This window comes from Amblyraja radiata, chromosome 10, assembly GCF_010909765.2.
Source record: "Amblyraja radiata isolate CabotCenter1 chromosome 10, sAmbRad1.1.pri, whole genome shotgun sequence".
Taxonomy (NCBI): domain Eukaryota; kingdom Metazoa; phylum Chordata; class Chondrichthyes; order Rajiformes; family Rajidae; genus Amblyraja; species Amblyraja radiata.
The window spans coordinates 19,188,199-19,204,783 of NC_045965.1; the positions used below are offsets into that span (position 1 = coordinate 19,188,199).

The 16,585-nt window shown below is 39.7% G+C and overlaps 1 protein-coding gene across 11 annotated transcripts in view; it reads right to left on the reverse strand.

The window, feature by feature from the left end:
* dock7 (dedicator of cytokinesis 7) overlaps positions 1–16,585 on the reverse strand; it is a 132,244-nt gene that overhangs the window by 97,754 nt on the left and 17,905 nt on the right. For all 11 annotated transcript variants that reach the window (XM_033028261.1, XM_033028260.1, XM_033028259.1 and 8 more), the window contains exons 5-13: positions 16,374–16,503; positions 15,625–15,837; positions 9,857–9,942; positions 6,909–6,975; positions 5,547–5,696; positions 4,071–4,151; positions 3,642–3,807; positions 236–378; positions 1–94 (exon numbers count right to left, since the gene is read on the reverse strand). In XM_033028261.1, the coding sequence (XP_032884152.1) occupies positions 1–94; positions 236–378; positions 3,642–3,807; positions 4,071–4,151; positions 5,547–5,696; positions 6,909–6,975; positions 9,857–9,942; positions 15,625–15,837; positions 16,374–16,503 (1,130 nt within the window). The remainder of the gene's footprint in view (positions 95–235; positions 379–3,641; positions 3,808–4,070; positions 4,152–5,546; positions 5,697–6,908; positions 6,976–9,856; positions 9,943–15,624; positions 15,838–16,373; positions 16,504–16,585) is intronic.

Sequence of the window (16,585 nt, forward strand, 5' to 3'; positions counted from 1 at the left end):
CTGTGATTGGTCTTAGTCTTCTCAAAACAGATGAAGGTCTTCTCATGTCAGCAAGGAATTTATACAAATCTTCATCACTAAGACGATCTCCCTCCTAGACATTAGCGTGAGGTGAAAGAGAAGCAAAGAAGGGAGTGAAAGAGGTATGTTGTATTTATGGATAAAATTACTAACTGCTTTTATATCAGGTGGCCTTATCTCCTCTTATGTATGATGTGAAACTATGTCAGGATACCTGTTTGAAGAAGTTTGTGACCGTCAGTGTAGCAGGCCGGAAGCTCGAAAGGTTGCACGATTCGTCCCCGGTTGACGTTCGTTCAAGAGAGCGTCTCCCGACCAATCCGGAGTTCCTTCTTTCTGACCAAGAACCTTTTCGCTCTATCGGGAAATTACGTCACACAATTAAGAATATCCTCAGTGTCACAGAAAGCCCCTTCCCTCAAATACTGCAACATAACTTCACAAGTTGTATCTAATTTCCTCCCCCAAGCCTTAAACTTTGAACATCCCTCCAAAATCCCACATGTTATTTCCGCCATTCTCAATCCCATCATTCCTTCTGATGTTGCTGTTCAGGAATAACTGCTGCATTGGTCCTTTAAAATAGTAATTGTATTCCTTTACATGAAGAACTAAACCAGTAATTTCCACAGAGTTAAAGTATTTTTTTTTAATTCACCTGTTGCTTACTAGGCAGTGCCTTAATACTAATCCATCAACCAACAGTCAGTCTTTTTCCCCAAGGCAGGAATATCAAATACTAGAGGGCATAGCTTTAAGGCGAGGTGGGGAAAGTCTAAAATTGAATTTCACCGAGACAGGAATGTGCTGCAAAAAGAAGTGGTGGAAACAGATATAACAGCGACGTTTAGACGGCATTTAGACGGACACAAACAGGCAACAAATATGAATGTAGACCACGTGCAGACAGATGTGCAGTTTAAATTGGCATGATGGTCGGCACCAATACAGTGGGCTGAAAGGCCTGTTCTTATGTCGCACTGTTCTATATTCTAAAGCTTTGACAGCAACAGCAGAATCTGGGAACGAGAAAACCAAAAATCTGCAGATGCAGGAAAACTGAAATAAAACAGAAAAGTTTGGAAATACTCGGCTGGTCAGGAAGAATCAGTGGAAAGTGAAAAAAAGTTAACATTTTATATAAAAAATGACCCTTCATCAGAACTGTGAAAGAGAAAACAAGTTAGTGTTAATCTACAGAGAGAATACCTCAGGTCAGGCTAGTCACAAGCAGTGGTAGGTGAGGAAGCAGTCTGGTTGATCGTTTAATAAGGACAGTTATAAGAGCAAAATAATTTTTTAAAAAACACAAATAAAATCAGGGAGATGACTGGCATGTTAGACCTTGTCAGTTCACAAGAATAAATAAACAATTATATAATAGATGAACGACATACAGTAGAAATGGCCAGTGATAATACTCCAAGTGAAAACAGGAGCTTTTAAATAATTTTTAAATTTAACATTGAATCTGGAAGGCTACAAAATCCCATTAGGAAGATTAGATACTATTTCTCAAGCTTCCATTGTAGCATTGTTACAAAACCTACCATCAGCGGCGCTAGAGATCTGCCACTGCCTCTGCATGCGATTCCGGAGGCTTTGGGTGGGCGGGATTAAAATGCAGGTTTGTATTGGTTGTCGGAGAGGGATTTCCTCGTGCTGCTAGCTGATGAAGAAAAATCATTCGCACTATCGTTCCCGTTAAAAAAAAAAAAAAATTGCTGGACGATTTAATCGCTGGATTGAAGTTAAACGTGACTAAAACAAAAGGTATGTTGTTTATTTAACATATTATCTTGCCGTTTGGTGTGGCTTCATTTGTTATTTGGGCCCCCATACTAATCGGCCGTGTCTTACCTGCCGATATGGGCTTAAAATTTATGGCAACGGCAACATTCCAATCGATCACATTCCAGAAACATCCACTCTCAAGATAATCAAATTCATTCTTTTTTTGCACAATAATGTCATAACAACATCTAAATCATCTATATTTTGTGTTATTGTCCATCCATGATCAATATTTTCAAACTAAATATCCACACTACAGTTTTAGTCAGACGTATTGTGCAAAAAATAATGATTTTGATTATCCTGAGAGTGGATGTTTCTGGATTAGTTTATGTGAATTAAACATTAAATTATTTCCATTTGGCATAGAAATTCATGACAAAGTGAGATTTAAAAATCATGTTATATTGTGAATTCTTGTGTGAATGGGATCAGTTTGTTATTTGTTATTTGGATATTTAGGCTATTTAAAATGGATAGATGTTTAGATCTTAGTAATTGAATTTAGATGAATTTATTAATTGATCAGATTAATTTAATTTATTTGATGAAACTGATGAATATGATTTTTTTGTTGTGGGTATTTACTATTTGTTTTAGCGTTTAACATTATCATTTCTACCTTTTTTTCTAAAACTGCAAACAATAACTTGTTTTTGTTAATGCTGTTCAGTGTTTTATTTTCTTTACATTTTAAACAGATGTCTCCGAAGAAGAAATGCAAAATTGTCAATCCAAATGCCCAGCAAAAGAGACTGATTTAGACAGCATTCACAGAGATTATCTGAATTTGGACTACTACAAATGTGATGATCTACAGGACATTCTTAATGGGAAAGTAGTGGGTACAAAGGCATGTCATGCGTGATTTGAAGAGCATAAACCTATAGTTTACAATGCCAAATTTGAAAGGTTGAGGAAAAACCAGGTGCACAGAGTTGCTTATTGGTTACAATCTGAGGAGTATGATGATGCTACTGATTATGATATGCCAATATACCAACTAGCAACTGATCTTCTCCATAAAGACTTGGTCTTTTGTTAGAAATTGTAATTTCTTTATCTGTCTGTTATGGACAGTATATAATATAATAATATTAAAGTTCTGATCTTGAGAATATCACATTTTTAAATTTTCGAGGCAGTCTGGGTGTTTATTACTATTTCCTTCACAACAGTCAGATTTGTAATTAGCTACAATTAGGTAACTAACTAATTATATGCTTTAATTTCAAGTCATCCAAGTAAGATATTTCATATTTGATTTGGAATGCTTCAATCTATAATAAATGAAAATTTCATTCAGTTCTCCTAATTTTTAAGAAAGTTATGGCTTTTGACTGTTCTCGATCTTTTGGTTTGATCAATAGAAAAGCAATAGGGAACAAGATGCTAATTTCTGAGTATGAAAATGACCATAACCTTTCTAATACTGAAGATATGAAAGTGAATTAGATATTAAATTACAGTTCTTTTTATTCTTTATCTGATGGGATAAATTACAGGCTTGATTTTTTAAATCTCAAACTTTTGTATCATTGCTACACATTGGGCCTTGTTATGACAATGCACAAGGCCAGGGATGGACGAGTCAGGAGTGAGATAGAGAACTAAAATGGTACGCAGCAGGAAGGTTGGGATCACCCGCACGATCTAAAACAGATGCTCCACAAAGCAGTCACCCAATGTGCATTTGGTTTCTCCAAAGCAGAGGACACCGCAAAATGAGCAGGGAATACCATTCTCTAGACTGAATCGTTGCTTCACTTGGAGGAACTGTTTGGAATGGAAAGTTATTTACAAAAATTCAGTTAAATGTGCATCACCTCCTGTTCCAATCTCCAAATCTGTACTGTCTCGCTCCAGGCTTCCTGCACTGTTAACAATGTTCATTAGATGTATGGCAGTCCAAGCAAAAGGCATGCGGTACTTTCCCAGTCTATGACAGAACTGTTCTGCTTGGCTCTTCAGCTTCTCCAACTTTTCCTTGTTCTGTAAGAAATGAAAATATATATATAATTAGGGGCAACTGAAGTTCTGTCACCGTTCTTAAACTTGCGAGTTAGAAACTCAGCTAGGGCAGTCTACCCTTCACTGTCACATAATTAATAACTATGTGCAAGCTTGTTAAAAGCAAATCAGAATTATAACATTTCAATTACAATTTAGAAATTATTTATTAGGTTTAGGTTAGAGTCATTGCTTGGTAAATATAAATTCCTAACATTCCCAAAATATTTCAGAAAGACTATTACTTTGGCTGTTTCTGACTCCTTGAAGATCATGTAGGGTTCTGCACATTCACCAATGTCTCCTTGTTGCAGAACTTTCTCCAACTGAAAAACGAAACAAAATCATTTATAAATTGCTTTAGTGAACCTAGCCTGAGTCTCTTGGCCAGCAAAGAGTTTATGCACTACCTTCAAAATAAATATAAATTGCCTTTCACAGAGGGATGACTCAAATGGAAATAAATCTAAAGCTAAAGACTGGTGACTGAATGCTTATTCAAAAAGTGAATTTAAAGAAGCATCTTGAAAGATGTGAAGAGGCGAGAAAGTTTTATGTGAATAATGCCTGACTAGAGATCTTTGACAGCATATTGCACACACCTATGATGAAAGAGATCATCAAAATCGTTTTGCGAAGGGAATCTGTAATTGAGTATGACTGCTCTATATAAACATCTGTAGTACAGTCCTAACCTGTAGGTGAGAAACAGTAAGCTTCCTGACAAAATGTAGTTAAACAAGGTGCCCTCTCCCATCTCTTCTTTGGGTGATACATAGGGCCTTTGGCTAGATCTGGAAATGCATAGATACAAGAAGCTTACCTGCATATGGGTGATATCTTCTGTTCAATCTCAATGTCAGTCTGCCGATGAATCTGCCATCTCCGACCAGTTTGAACTGGCCATGAGGGCCAAAGTCAATTCCGGCAAAGCTGCATTCTTCAGCAGCTAGTGCAACCAATTTGTTACCTTCACTGTCACGATTGCCTGAAGGCGTTGCTCCAGAGGGGCTGGAGCATGCACCAAGATCAGGGTGGAGCATATTATTAAGGTAAAGAAAAAAAACAATATACTGGCAACGGCAATCACTGTCCGTCAGGGGAAAGAACCTGGTCAGCAACGCAAGGTGCACTTGATCTTGCTGAACCTGGCACAGGTGTGGCCCATACCCAACAAATGTCCTGTGGCAATCACAAACGTTTCTCCTTGATTTTGAGCTCATAAAATAAATGATCTTGTAGCTTGAGTATATTATACATATATTGCAAGGAGTGTATGGGGAAAGACACTTTCCCCACATTATTCACGTAAATTTAAAAAAGACCAATTAAAACTATACTTAATTGAGCAGAGCAAGTTCACTGGGTGATAATTTGGCACTTCACTCCAGTAATCTGCAAATGGCTTGAATATTCATGCACTAGTTTTGGGTAACAGGGCAGTAAGAAATATCAATCAATGTTTAACATTAAAGCTGCTTCAATAAATCCAAGTTGTTATTGTTGCTCCTCCCCTCTCCTTCTGATTTCAAGTAACTTCTGCCACTAAGCAAAGGTAACAAAACCCATGCTGTTCTCCCACCCCCATGCCCATTACCATATAATCAGTGTCCAGGTTCACATTTGAAGCAGAATAAAGGGAAAACGAACATGACTACATCTTACCAGTGTTAAGAGAGCTGTAGAAGGGAAGAAAATATTTAAAAACAAACATTTCTTACCTTTATTACTAAAAAAACATCCTGACATGGATAAGTGATTGAAAAAATTGCTGATCGGGCTAACGTTGAAATAGCTGCAGGAGGAACATGAGGACGCAGCATGCCTTTAGTTTGCTCAGAATTCAAATCAAAGAAGAAGTTTTCAGAAATCTGTGGAGTAGAAACAATATTTGGTATAACGTAGAAAAATTAAAGACCCGATTTTAAAAACTTACAAAATATTCAATGGAGCTATAGCATTTCGTTCAGACCGAAAGGTCTGAATGACAAATAAAGGTATTCAATTCAATTCAATTCAATATTTGCATTAGCTCCACGCTACCCTCTAGAGATGCACATTTGGAATTTCAGTTAATAGGGAACAATGCACAATGAAGTAGACAAGCCAAACACAATTATTAATTTAAAAGTAACAGCACAGCAACTAGAAAATAGATAACATTACATTTCATGGAAAGGTGAGTTTAACATTTGCAAATTAATTTCCTCTTAAAAAAAATGACCATTAATATTACTATCATAGATGCCTTAATATTACTATCAAAGTCATTTTTTTTAATAGATTGAATGCATTGGGGAGAACCTACAAATTCAGCCTTGGAGTATTCCTCATGTCACTTGCTATCTTTGATTATAAAAATATAACAATTCCAAATTTTAAATTAACAAATGACCCTGCATCAACTGACATTTACAGAGGAATTCAAACATTCGCATCTTTTGCATGCTGATTTTTGTTTTCCTCTCTTCACCTCTAAAAACACCTTAATTGCCCCACAAAGGTTCCAATTTTAGATTATATGCCTTAATCCAACATTCCCTAACAAGCAAAAATAGTCGCTGGCCCATGGGTACTTTAGGTTGTGTCCTATCCCAGTTATTTACAATGCAACAATCAGATCAAGGAAAAGTACAGCAAGGAAAATCTGCAATCCATCATATAAACAAAACTGCATCAAAACAGAACCAACATTGTAACTGGCCCATGAGAAAATTCTGTTGCGAACTGCATTCACATGACATGTGATGAGCAAAATAACATTAATCAAAGGATCTATTTTACGAATCCAGACACTTTGGTTGGTTATGGTGCTGTCCAAAGTTGGTTATGCACCGCTGCGCAGGGGGCCGAGATATTTCACGTTTGAATACTTAATTGGTTGATCTCACGCAAGACAGTATTTCGAATAGGAAGAAGAAAATGTAACCCGAATTTCTGCTCTTAATTCTTGTCCAGCATTAAATGCAAATTTGACAAAAGGTTCCTATTTATATTTAAGGGAACACAAGTTTCATTAACTTGCTAAGTGTCCTTTAGAGAATAAAAACAATTAAGGGCCGAAATATATTTACAGTACAAACCTTTTTCTTTTCTCTCACGTCATACAAGGCCAAACTTGCAAAAATTGGCTCAATTTCAATTTCAAACCTATAAAGACAAGAATTTTGTAGTCAAATTGCATAAACATAGAAATTAGAAACAAGCCTCTTGTATCTGCTCCACCATTCAAGCCAACGATGGTTGATCCATTTACTCAATATCATATTCTTGCTCCATCGCTTATGTCTAGATACTTTTTGTGTCCTAAAATCTACCATCTTAAATACATTTAGCAATAAGCGAGTTCGGTATTCCGATAAATGCAAGGAATCATTGGATTTGTCAAGTCATTCTGGAAAAAGTGAGCGCAGCGCTGTATAAACTGTCTATAAATTGTTAACTATTCTACCAATGAATTAATCTAGAATTTTGTCAACTCAATAACTTCCTTTCTTGTTCTACTGTTCACACACTACTTACACAGTCCCAGTTCTAGTTCAGTTCATTAATCTGCAATTATGAGATATTCAAAAAGTTAAAGAATTTATTATTTTCATTTAATCCTTAATGTGTTTGCTACTGGAATAAGAAAATATTACTTGTGTTTAAAACATTTTCTTATCTTTATTCATAATTTATGTGTAAAAATATATTTAATCTGAGGCAGGCAGCGACTGTATCAGTGTGATGTGTGCTGATGCTTTACCTACAGGTGGTGTGAATGTACCGTTAAGGCAAAGATTAATCTCCAAGGAAAACTGAGTATATGGTTGGCCCTGTGAAGGAGCCGCCAATCCGATATAAGACATTTAACTGCAAAATGCCTGCCCTTTAGTATTGGATAGATTAGGTGGAGAGTCTGTGCTGTTCCACATTTGCGGTGAGTTCCCCCAGCCATCGGGTTGGCTCCGCGTTTGCCCACTCGCTGGGCCGGGCGGCACCTCCTTCAAAGAGAGCGAGAACAGGTACCATCAGCTGGGGAGCTGCGACCCACTCCTGATTGAAGCCTCTAGTTTGGCTGCGGTTCAAATGGCTGCAAGTTCTCATAATTAGTTGACTACACAACCTGTAATTCGTGTAAATCAATATCAAATTTGAATGGCTGTGACTCAGGCTAATGCCAGGGATTTGATAATTGACAGGTTCGTTCCAGGCATTCTTGCATTTTCAAGGCTGGTGCTGTATTGAGTCAATAATTTAAATAGATACAATTGTGGATTTGTGCAGCCTGTAGTACACTGGGGCCTACTGCTGACGTATTTGACGGATACATTTATTTATAAATCTCATTGAAATGAATAAGCAGGTCCATACACACGCAGCAGTTCAGCCAGCGAGAATGTTTTTCCCGAGTGACCTATGACCTGGGCATGCGCAGTTGAAATACCAAACTCGCTTATTTGGTCTCCTCCCCACCCCCCTCAAATGAAGAAATCTCTCTTCAGATTTCTCTTCATTTCATTTGTGTCTTTTTGTTGTACCAACATGGCAACCCCTGGTTCTAGACACTCCCAACTGCCACCCACCCTCATCCCAACCAAAGAAAATATCCTTCCTGTATCCAGTTTCCCTATACGTCAGAAATTAACATAATTGAGATCCCTTCGCAACCTTCTAAACTCAAGTGAATTCAGGCCTAGTTACATCAAACATTTCTCATTTTGTTATACCATCTTCAGAATCACTCCGATCAACCTTCACTGCATTCGCTTTAACGGCAGGTATATCACTCTTTAGATATGGAGACCAAAATTTCACACAATGTGGTTCCACGGTATTATTATAGATATACACTCCAGTATCATTATAAACACCCCACATATTTTGAGTTTCTGAAGCCAAACCAGTGCAGAACCTTCAGTAAATAGTAGGGTGCTGGGGAGTGATATAGAGCAGAGGGATCGAGGAGTACAGTTACATCGTTCCCTGAAAATTGTGTCACAGGTAGATACGGTGGGAAAGAGGACTTTTGGTACATTGGTCTTTATCAGTCAAGAGATGGCGTGTAGAAGTTGGGACATTATGTTGCAGTTGTGCAAGACTTTGGTGAGGCTGCATTAAGCCCAGTTTTGGTTACCTTGGAAGAATGTCATTAAGAGGGAAAGACTGCACAGAAGATTTACAAAGATGTTGCCAGAACCAGAGGACCTGATCTATAGGGAGAGGTCGAGCAAGCTTAATCCTTAGAGTGCAAAAGGCTAATAGGGGATCTTATAGAGGTGTATTAAATCATGGGGAATTGATAGGATGAATGTACAGTATTTAACCCACAGTATGCAAATCAAGAAACAGAGAACAAGTTTAAGGTGAGAGGGAAAGATTTAATAGAAACCCAAGGGGCAACTTTATCACTGGGAACTTTATGTGGAACAAGCTGCCCAAGGAGGTAGTTGAGGCAGGTACCAAAACAGCATTTAAAGGACACTTGGACAAGTACATGGATAGGAAGGGTTTGGAGGGATATGGGTCAAATGCAGGTAAATAGGACTAGCTTAGATGGGGTACCTTAGTCAGCATGGATGGGTTGGTCTAAGGGGCCTATTTTCTTGCTGTGTGGCTCTATGTCAATCAATTTTCAAACAATGCATGCATATTATCCCCAATCCTGTATGCCTTTATTTCCCACATGTGGAATTCCTTACATGGAACTTTATCAAAGGCTTACTGCAAATTTAAATAATCTATATCCTTTCTTTCCAATTTATTTATTTATTCAACAGTTACATCCCAACTCCAGTCGGTTTGTCAAAAATGATTTTCCATTCATAAATTCATGTTGTCTTTGGCTAATCCCCTTGAAATTTTCTGAGGATCCTGTTATCATCCTTTATAACAGACTCCAGATAATGTTAGGCTAACTGGCCTATACTATCTGTTTTCTCTCTCCCTCCTTTATGAGATGGTGGGGATTGCATTTGCCATAATTCAATCTGCAATATAATTTAAGCATACCATATAGAATTTATTTTTAAAAGGTAAACATACATACTTCAATGATAAGCATTTTACAAGGAGCCTTTGACCAAAATGTTCCCTGGGAACTTCTGGAATACTGTGCCTTTCTATTGGTTCATCCTGCAATTAGAGAAGTTAGTACATGTCAAGGAAACATCAATGAACATTTCATACTGGCCTTAATCTCCCAAGAATGGGATATAAAATGTCTCACTTTTATACGTCACATTCATCACTGCATCATTCTGGATATCTTCCCTAATGAGAAATATGTTGTGATTTTGAGCCAAGCATGCAGATAACTCATTTCTAGACAGGATAGCTGCTGGGCTACTCCAATTAGCCTTTAGACTTTAGTGATGCAACATGGAAACAAGCCCTTTGGCCCACTGAGTCTACACCAACGAGCAATAACCTGCACACTGGCACTATCCTACACACTGGGGATAATGTACACAAGCCAATTAACCTACAAACGTTACATCTTTACGACTAGGGAGGAAACCAGAGCACCCGGAGGAAACCACCGCAGTCATAGGGAGAATGTACAAACTCCGTACAGACAGCATCTGTAGTCAGAATCCAACCTGGGTGGCTGGCGCTGTAAGGCAGCAACATACTACAATACAATACAATTCAATTTATTGTCATTTGGACCCCTTGAGGTCCAAACGAAATGCCGTTTCTGCAGCCATACATTACAAACAAATAGACCCAAGACACAACATAATTTACATAAACATCCATCACATTGCTGTGATGGAAGGCCAAAAAAACTTCTCTCTCCACTGCACTCTCCCCCCCGATGTCAGAGTCAAAGTCAAAGCCCCCGGCGGGCGATGGCGAATTGTCCCGTGGCCATTAAAGCCACGCCGGGTGATGCAAGGTCGCGCACCGGGTCTTGGTGTTAGAGCCCCCGGCGCGCGCTCGCAGCCCGCAGCCATTCCAAGCCGCACGGGGCGGTGCTGTAAGGCCCCGCTCCAGGTGCTCTTCAACCCCGCAACTCGGGCGGGAGAAGTCGCCGCTGCGGAAGCCCCGAAAAGCGGTCTCCCTCCAGGGACCCGCGGGCTCCCGGTGCTACCGTCCGCCAAACCCGCAGTTGCAGCCACCGAATCTCCGGGGGTCGGGTCGCAGCAGCGTCCACCACAGCTCCACTCGCTCTGGACTCGGCCAGCTCCGCGACGGTGAGGTGAGTAGTCGGCACCAGAGCCCCCGGTCTTCCTGTTGGAGGCCGCTCCTCGTTGCAGCCCCAACGACAACGGAGACCCGACAAAGAAAAGGTCGGGTCTCCCGTGCAGGGAGAGATTTAAAAGTTACCCCCTCCCCCCCACACCACCCCCACCCCCCCACACACATACCCCAACAAAAATAACAAAAACTACATAAAAACATAGACATAAAATAATAAAAACGCAGACGGACTGCAGAGGCCGCTGCTGACGAGAGTCGCGCCGCCTACCGGATATACTGCTGTGCCTTGTTCTTAATTTTGCAGCAAGGGAAATCAGACAGAACTCAAACTTCTGAGAACTGAAAATGAGCTCTGCCAGAAAGTACCATATGGGCGTTGGGTGAAGACAGATCTAGGAAAGTACCAATACCCTTCAGTATTAAATAGTCTGAGATATATGGAGCAGGCTCCTGCATGAAGTTTGGCAATCAGAACAGTGGGGAATTGAAATCAGTGAACGGTACTCCGGTAGAATCATCTTCTGAACAGTCAGCCATGGCTCAGTAAAACTATAAAGGATAGTATTCGGCTGAAGGCAAGGGCATATAAGGTAGCCAGAGATAGTGGGAGGGCAGAGGATTGGGAAGCATTTAAAGGTCAGCAAAAAATAACTAAGAGATTAATTAAGACGGGGAAAATAGACTATGAAAGGAATTTAGCGAACAACATAAAAACTAATAGTAAGAGTTTTTATAGCTATATAAAAAGAAAAAGGGTGGCTAAGGTGAACGTTGGTCCATTGGAGGGTGAGACTGGAGAGTTGTTGGTGGGGAACATGGAAATGGCAAAGGCATTAAACGAGTATTTTGTATCAGTCTTCACCATAGAAGACACAAAAAATATTCCAACGCTGGATAAACAGGGGGCGGTAGGAATGGAGGAGCTAAATACTATTAAGATCACCAAGGAGGTGGTATTAGGGAAATTAATGAGACTGAAGGAGGATAAATCCCCTGGGCCTGATGGATTACATCCAAGGGTCTTGAGGGAGATAGCGGTGGGGATTGTGGATGCATTGGTGATAATTTTCCAAAACTCCCTGGAGGCAGGAACGGTCCCAGTGGATTGGAAAATGGCCAATGTAACACCTATATTTAAAAAAGGAAGTAAACAGAAGGCGGGTAACTATAGACCGGTTAGTCTAACATCGGTGGTGGGTAAAATGTTAGAGACAATTATTAAAGAAACACTAACGGGGCACTTGGATAAACATGACTTCATCGGACAGAACCAGCATGGTTTTGTGAAGGGGAAGTCCTGTTTAACGAATCTGCTCGAATTCTTTGAGGAAGTAACAACCCGGGTGGATAAAGGGGAACCGGTGGATGTGGTATACTTGGACTTCCAAAAGGCTTTTGACAAGGTGCCACATAAGAGACTATTGCTAAAAATAAAAAATTATGGGATTGGGGGTAATATATTAGCATGGGTAGAGGATTGGCTAACAAATAGGAAGCAGAGAGTGGGGATAAATGGTTCATACTCGGGATGGCAACCGGTAACTAGCGGGGTTCCGCAAGGGTCGGTGCTGGGACCCCAGTTGTTCACAATTTATATAAATGATTTGGAGGAGGGAACCAAGTGTAATATATCAAAATTTGCGGACGATACAAAAATGGGAGGAAAAGTAGGGGATGAGGAGGATAGGAAGAGTCTGCAAAAGGATATAGATAAGCTAGGTGAGTGGGCAACAACTTGGCAGATGAAATTTAATACTAATAAATGTGAAGTCATTCACTTTGGGAAAAAAAATGATAGGGCAAGTTATTTTCTAAATGAGGAGGAGCTGCGTTGTAATGCAACGCAAAGGGATCTAGGGGTATTAGTACATGAATCACTAAAAGTTAGTATGCAGGTGCAGCAAGCAATCAGGAAGGCCAATGGAGTTTTGGCCTTTATTGCTAGGGGGATTGAGTATAAAAACACGGAGGTCTTGCTGCAGCTGTACACAGTATTAGTGAGACCACATTTGGAATACTGTGTACAGTTCTGGGGTCCATACTTAAGAAAGGATGTACTAGCCCTGGAGGCAGTGCAGCGAAGGTTTACAAGATTAATTCCTGCAATGAGGGGATTGACATATGAGGAAAGGTTAGGTAGGCTGGAACTCTACTCTTTGGAGTTTAGAAGAATGAGAGGCGATCTCATTGAAACATATAAGATCGTGAGGGGCCTTGATCGGGTGGATGCACCGAGGATGTTCCCAATGATCGGGGAAACTAGAACTAGGGGACATAGTCGCAGAATAAGGGGGGGCTCTTTTAAAACTGAGATGAGGAAGAACTTCTTCACCCAGAGGGTGGTTAATTTATGGAATTCACTGCCCCAGGGAGCAGTGGAAGCAGAAACGTTAAATATATTTAAGTCTAAAATAGATGGTTTTTTAGCTGCCAAGGGGATAAGGGGCTACGGGGAGAGGGCAGGGATATGGACATAGGTATGGTTAGTATAGTAAGACCTGAGTGATCTCCTGGACAAGTGTCGATCGCCTGGATTGGGGTCGGAGAGGAATTTCCCGGATTTTTTTCCCGAATTGGACCTGGGTTTTTATCCGGTTTTTTGCCTCCCCCAGGAGATCACGCGGTTCTTGGGGTGGAGAGGGGTGATAGCGGTATAAAGGGGAGGGTAGTGTCTTGTGTTCTGTGTCTTGTGTCTACTGTTTGTGGGTAAGTGTGTCTGTTTAGTGTTCAGCCATGAGCGAATGGCGGTGCGGGCTCGACGGACCTGGTGGTCTACTCTCGCACCTACTTTCTATGTTTCTATGTTTCTATGTTTTCAAAAAGTAAAATCGAAAATTGGAGAAGTTAGGGTGCGAGGAGGTGTGTGTGTGTGTGTGTGTGTGTGTGTGTGTGTGTGTGTGTGTGTGTGTGTGTGTGTGTGTGTGTAGGCGGGGGGGAGGGGGAGGGCAGTTCGAGTCAAAGGAGTGTTGGAAAAAGCAATTATTTAAAAGCAGTCAATAAGTTCATAAGAAAAGTTTCTCGCAAAGTGGTAAGTATAAATTAAAAGACTGGGTGAAACCCTGTTCCTGTTCTTGTATTTTTCTGGGAATAGAGAAATGAAAGTACTAAGTAGAACCCATGGACTGACAACAATAGAATAAGGAAAATAAGCATAGTCATTCAAAATGAAAACTTTCTTATTACTGGTTTTCACCCAGCTGTCCACACAAACTGCCACCAAATAGCATCAAATTCAGAAACTATTTTGCAGGAAAAGCAATCTAATCGTGCTAAGCTTTGGATAGCATATGCCTTCAGCTAACTGAACAGCACAGCAGAGCAGAACATTATGTGGAACAAAAATGGAAAGGGCTTCATCATATTAGTCCCAAATAGTTAATTTACACATACATGAAGCATTTTATAGCAACAATAAGTACATTTTATATAACATAAGTTTTTCCTGACCAATTTTTTAAAATGTTGTACATAGTAGTGAAGAACTTCAGTTCTGCACAATAGAACAGTTCACAATACAGGTGTTCAACATCCACATCAAGTATTATAATGGTAAGCAAAGCACATTGGATATAAACATAGAACATAAAATAATACAGCATTGAATAGTGCCCTTCGGCCCACATTGTGCCTAACATGAAAAAGTTAAACTGATCACAGCCGCCTGTACATGATCTATATCTCTCTATTCTTCACTTCCATGTGCCTATCTAAAAATCTCTTAAACGCCATTATCATACCAATCTCCATCACCACCCCGGCAATGCGTTCCAGGCCTCCACTGCTCTGTGTAAAAAAGTTGCCCCGCACATCCCCATTAAACTTCCCTCTCTCACCTTATAAGCTATGCCCTCTAGTGTTGGACATTTCCAATCTGGGAAAAAAGGTCTGAATGTCTACCCTATCAATGCCTCTCATAATGTTATACAGTATACTTCTATCGGGTCTCCCCTCAACCTCCAATATTCCAGAGAAAACAATCAAAATCTAGTCAACTGCTCCCTGTAGCACCAAGTGCGGCCTAACCAGACTCATAGGGAGCTGCATCCTGAATTCCTGACTCTTATATTCCTGCAATGATGGCAAGCGTACCATACGTCTTCTTTACAACCCTATCTACTTTTATCTATTCACCTTTAGTGAGCTATGAACTTGGAGTCCAAGATCCCTCTGCATATCAATGTTGTAAAGGGTATTGCCATTAACTGAATGAATTATACTTTATTAACTGTATATTCTCTCCTTACATTCAACCTCCCAAAGTGTGATACCTCACACTTGCTCAGGTTAAACTCCATCTGTCATTTCTCCACCCACTTCTGCAGCTGGTCTATCTCCCACTGTATCTTCAGACAGAATTCCTCACTGTCTGCAGCTCCCCCGATGTTGATGTCGTCAACAACCCTACTGGTCATCTAAAGCAATCTCAGTGTATCTCCTATAGCACCAGTAGGACAATTTTCATTTCCGATACCTGCAATTGTGTGGTTTATGAATGAAGTTGCCATCAATTAATACCAAACTTAAGTTACCTATAGATAAAGTCACACATTATGTAACTCTGTAAAGAACACAATATGCAAGTGCTCCATGAAACACAATTAATTTTCCAACCTCATCTGGTGCAGGATAAAGTGCAAATAGCTCCCTGTGTCGATTTCCCTTCCTCTGTTCTTCATTCAGTTGGTCTATTTCTTCAATAGGGGAACGATCTAGTAGATTTGGAAGGACAGCATCAGGAAGCGAGTTTTTGAGATCAAAAATACTGCAGGCCCAGCTACCTCTAGGAGTATCATCTATTGATACAGAACGCCGTTTCAAATCATCCTGCAATCAGAGAGCCGTTTGTTAAATTCCATGCTCCAATTTTTTGCTCTAAAATAAAAGTAATTGAATGTCGATTTGTTTGTTTCCAAATGAGGCGATAACTCCAGCAAGTCATGGTGAGTGAGAACATTTGGAAAGTTAGAAATATTTGAAGAGGCATCATGTAATAAAATTTCTAATCACATAAAATCATCTAATTCTGCATAGATTGTAGCCTGCACATTAATCCTTGGAATTGATCATTCCACATGACCATTTGATTAGATATAATGACTTGAATTTATATAGTGCTTTCACAATTTCAAGATGTCTCAAAGCACTTTATAGCCAATTAAGTACTTTGTTGTGTTGCCATTATTGGAATGTATGAAATATGATCAATTTGTCCATAATAGCTTCCCATAAAGAAGAATGGAATAATAATCAGAGATTTCATTTTATTGATCTCTATATTAGATAATATGAGCCAATAATTCATATTGGGTTTTGTATCTAGTTATAACTTTGCAAATACATTCAATGAAATGCCGCCTCACCTGATCGTCCTGGTAACTGTTGGTGTCTGGCATTTCATCCGATTCAAAGATCTGCTTTGGCAAACCTTTCTGCCTTTCCTTCTGTTTGTCAAGTGTGTTGGGATTAAATCCTGTGCTGAGTTTGTGATACCTGTATTTGTGAATGTTTAAAATTTACGTTACAATAAAACTTCACTAAACAAGTAGAACGAAATCTAGTGAAAATATACTAC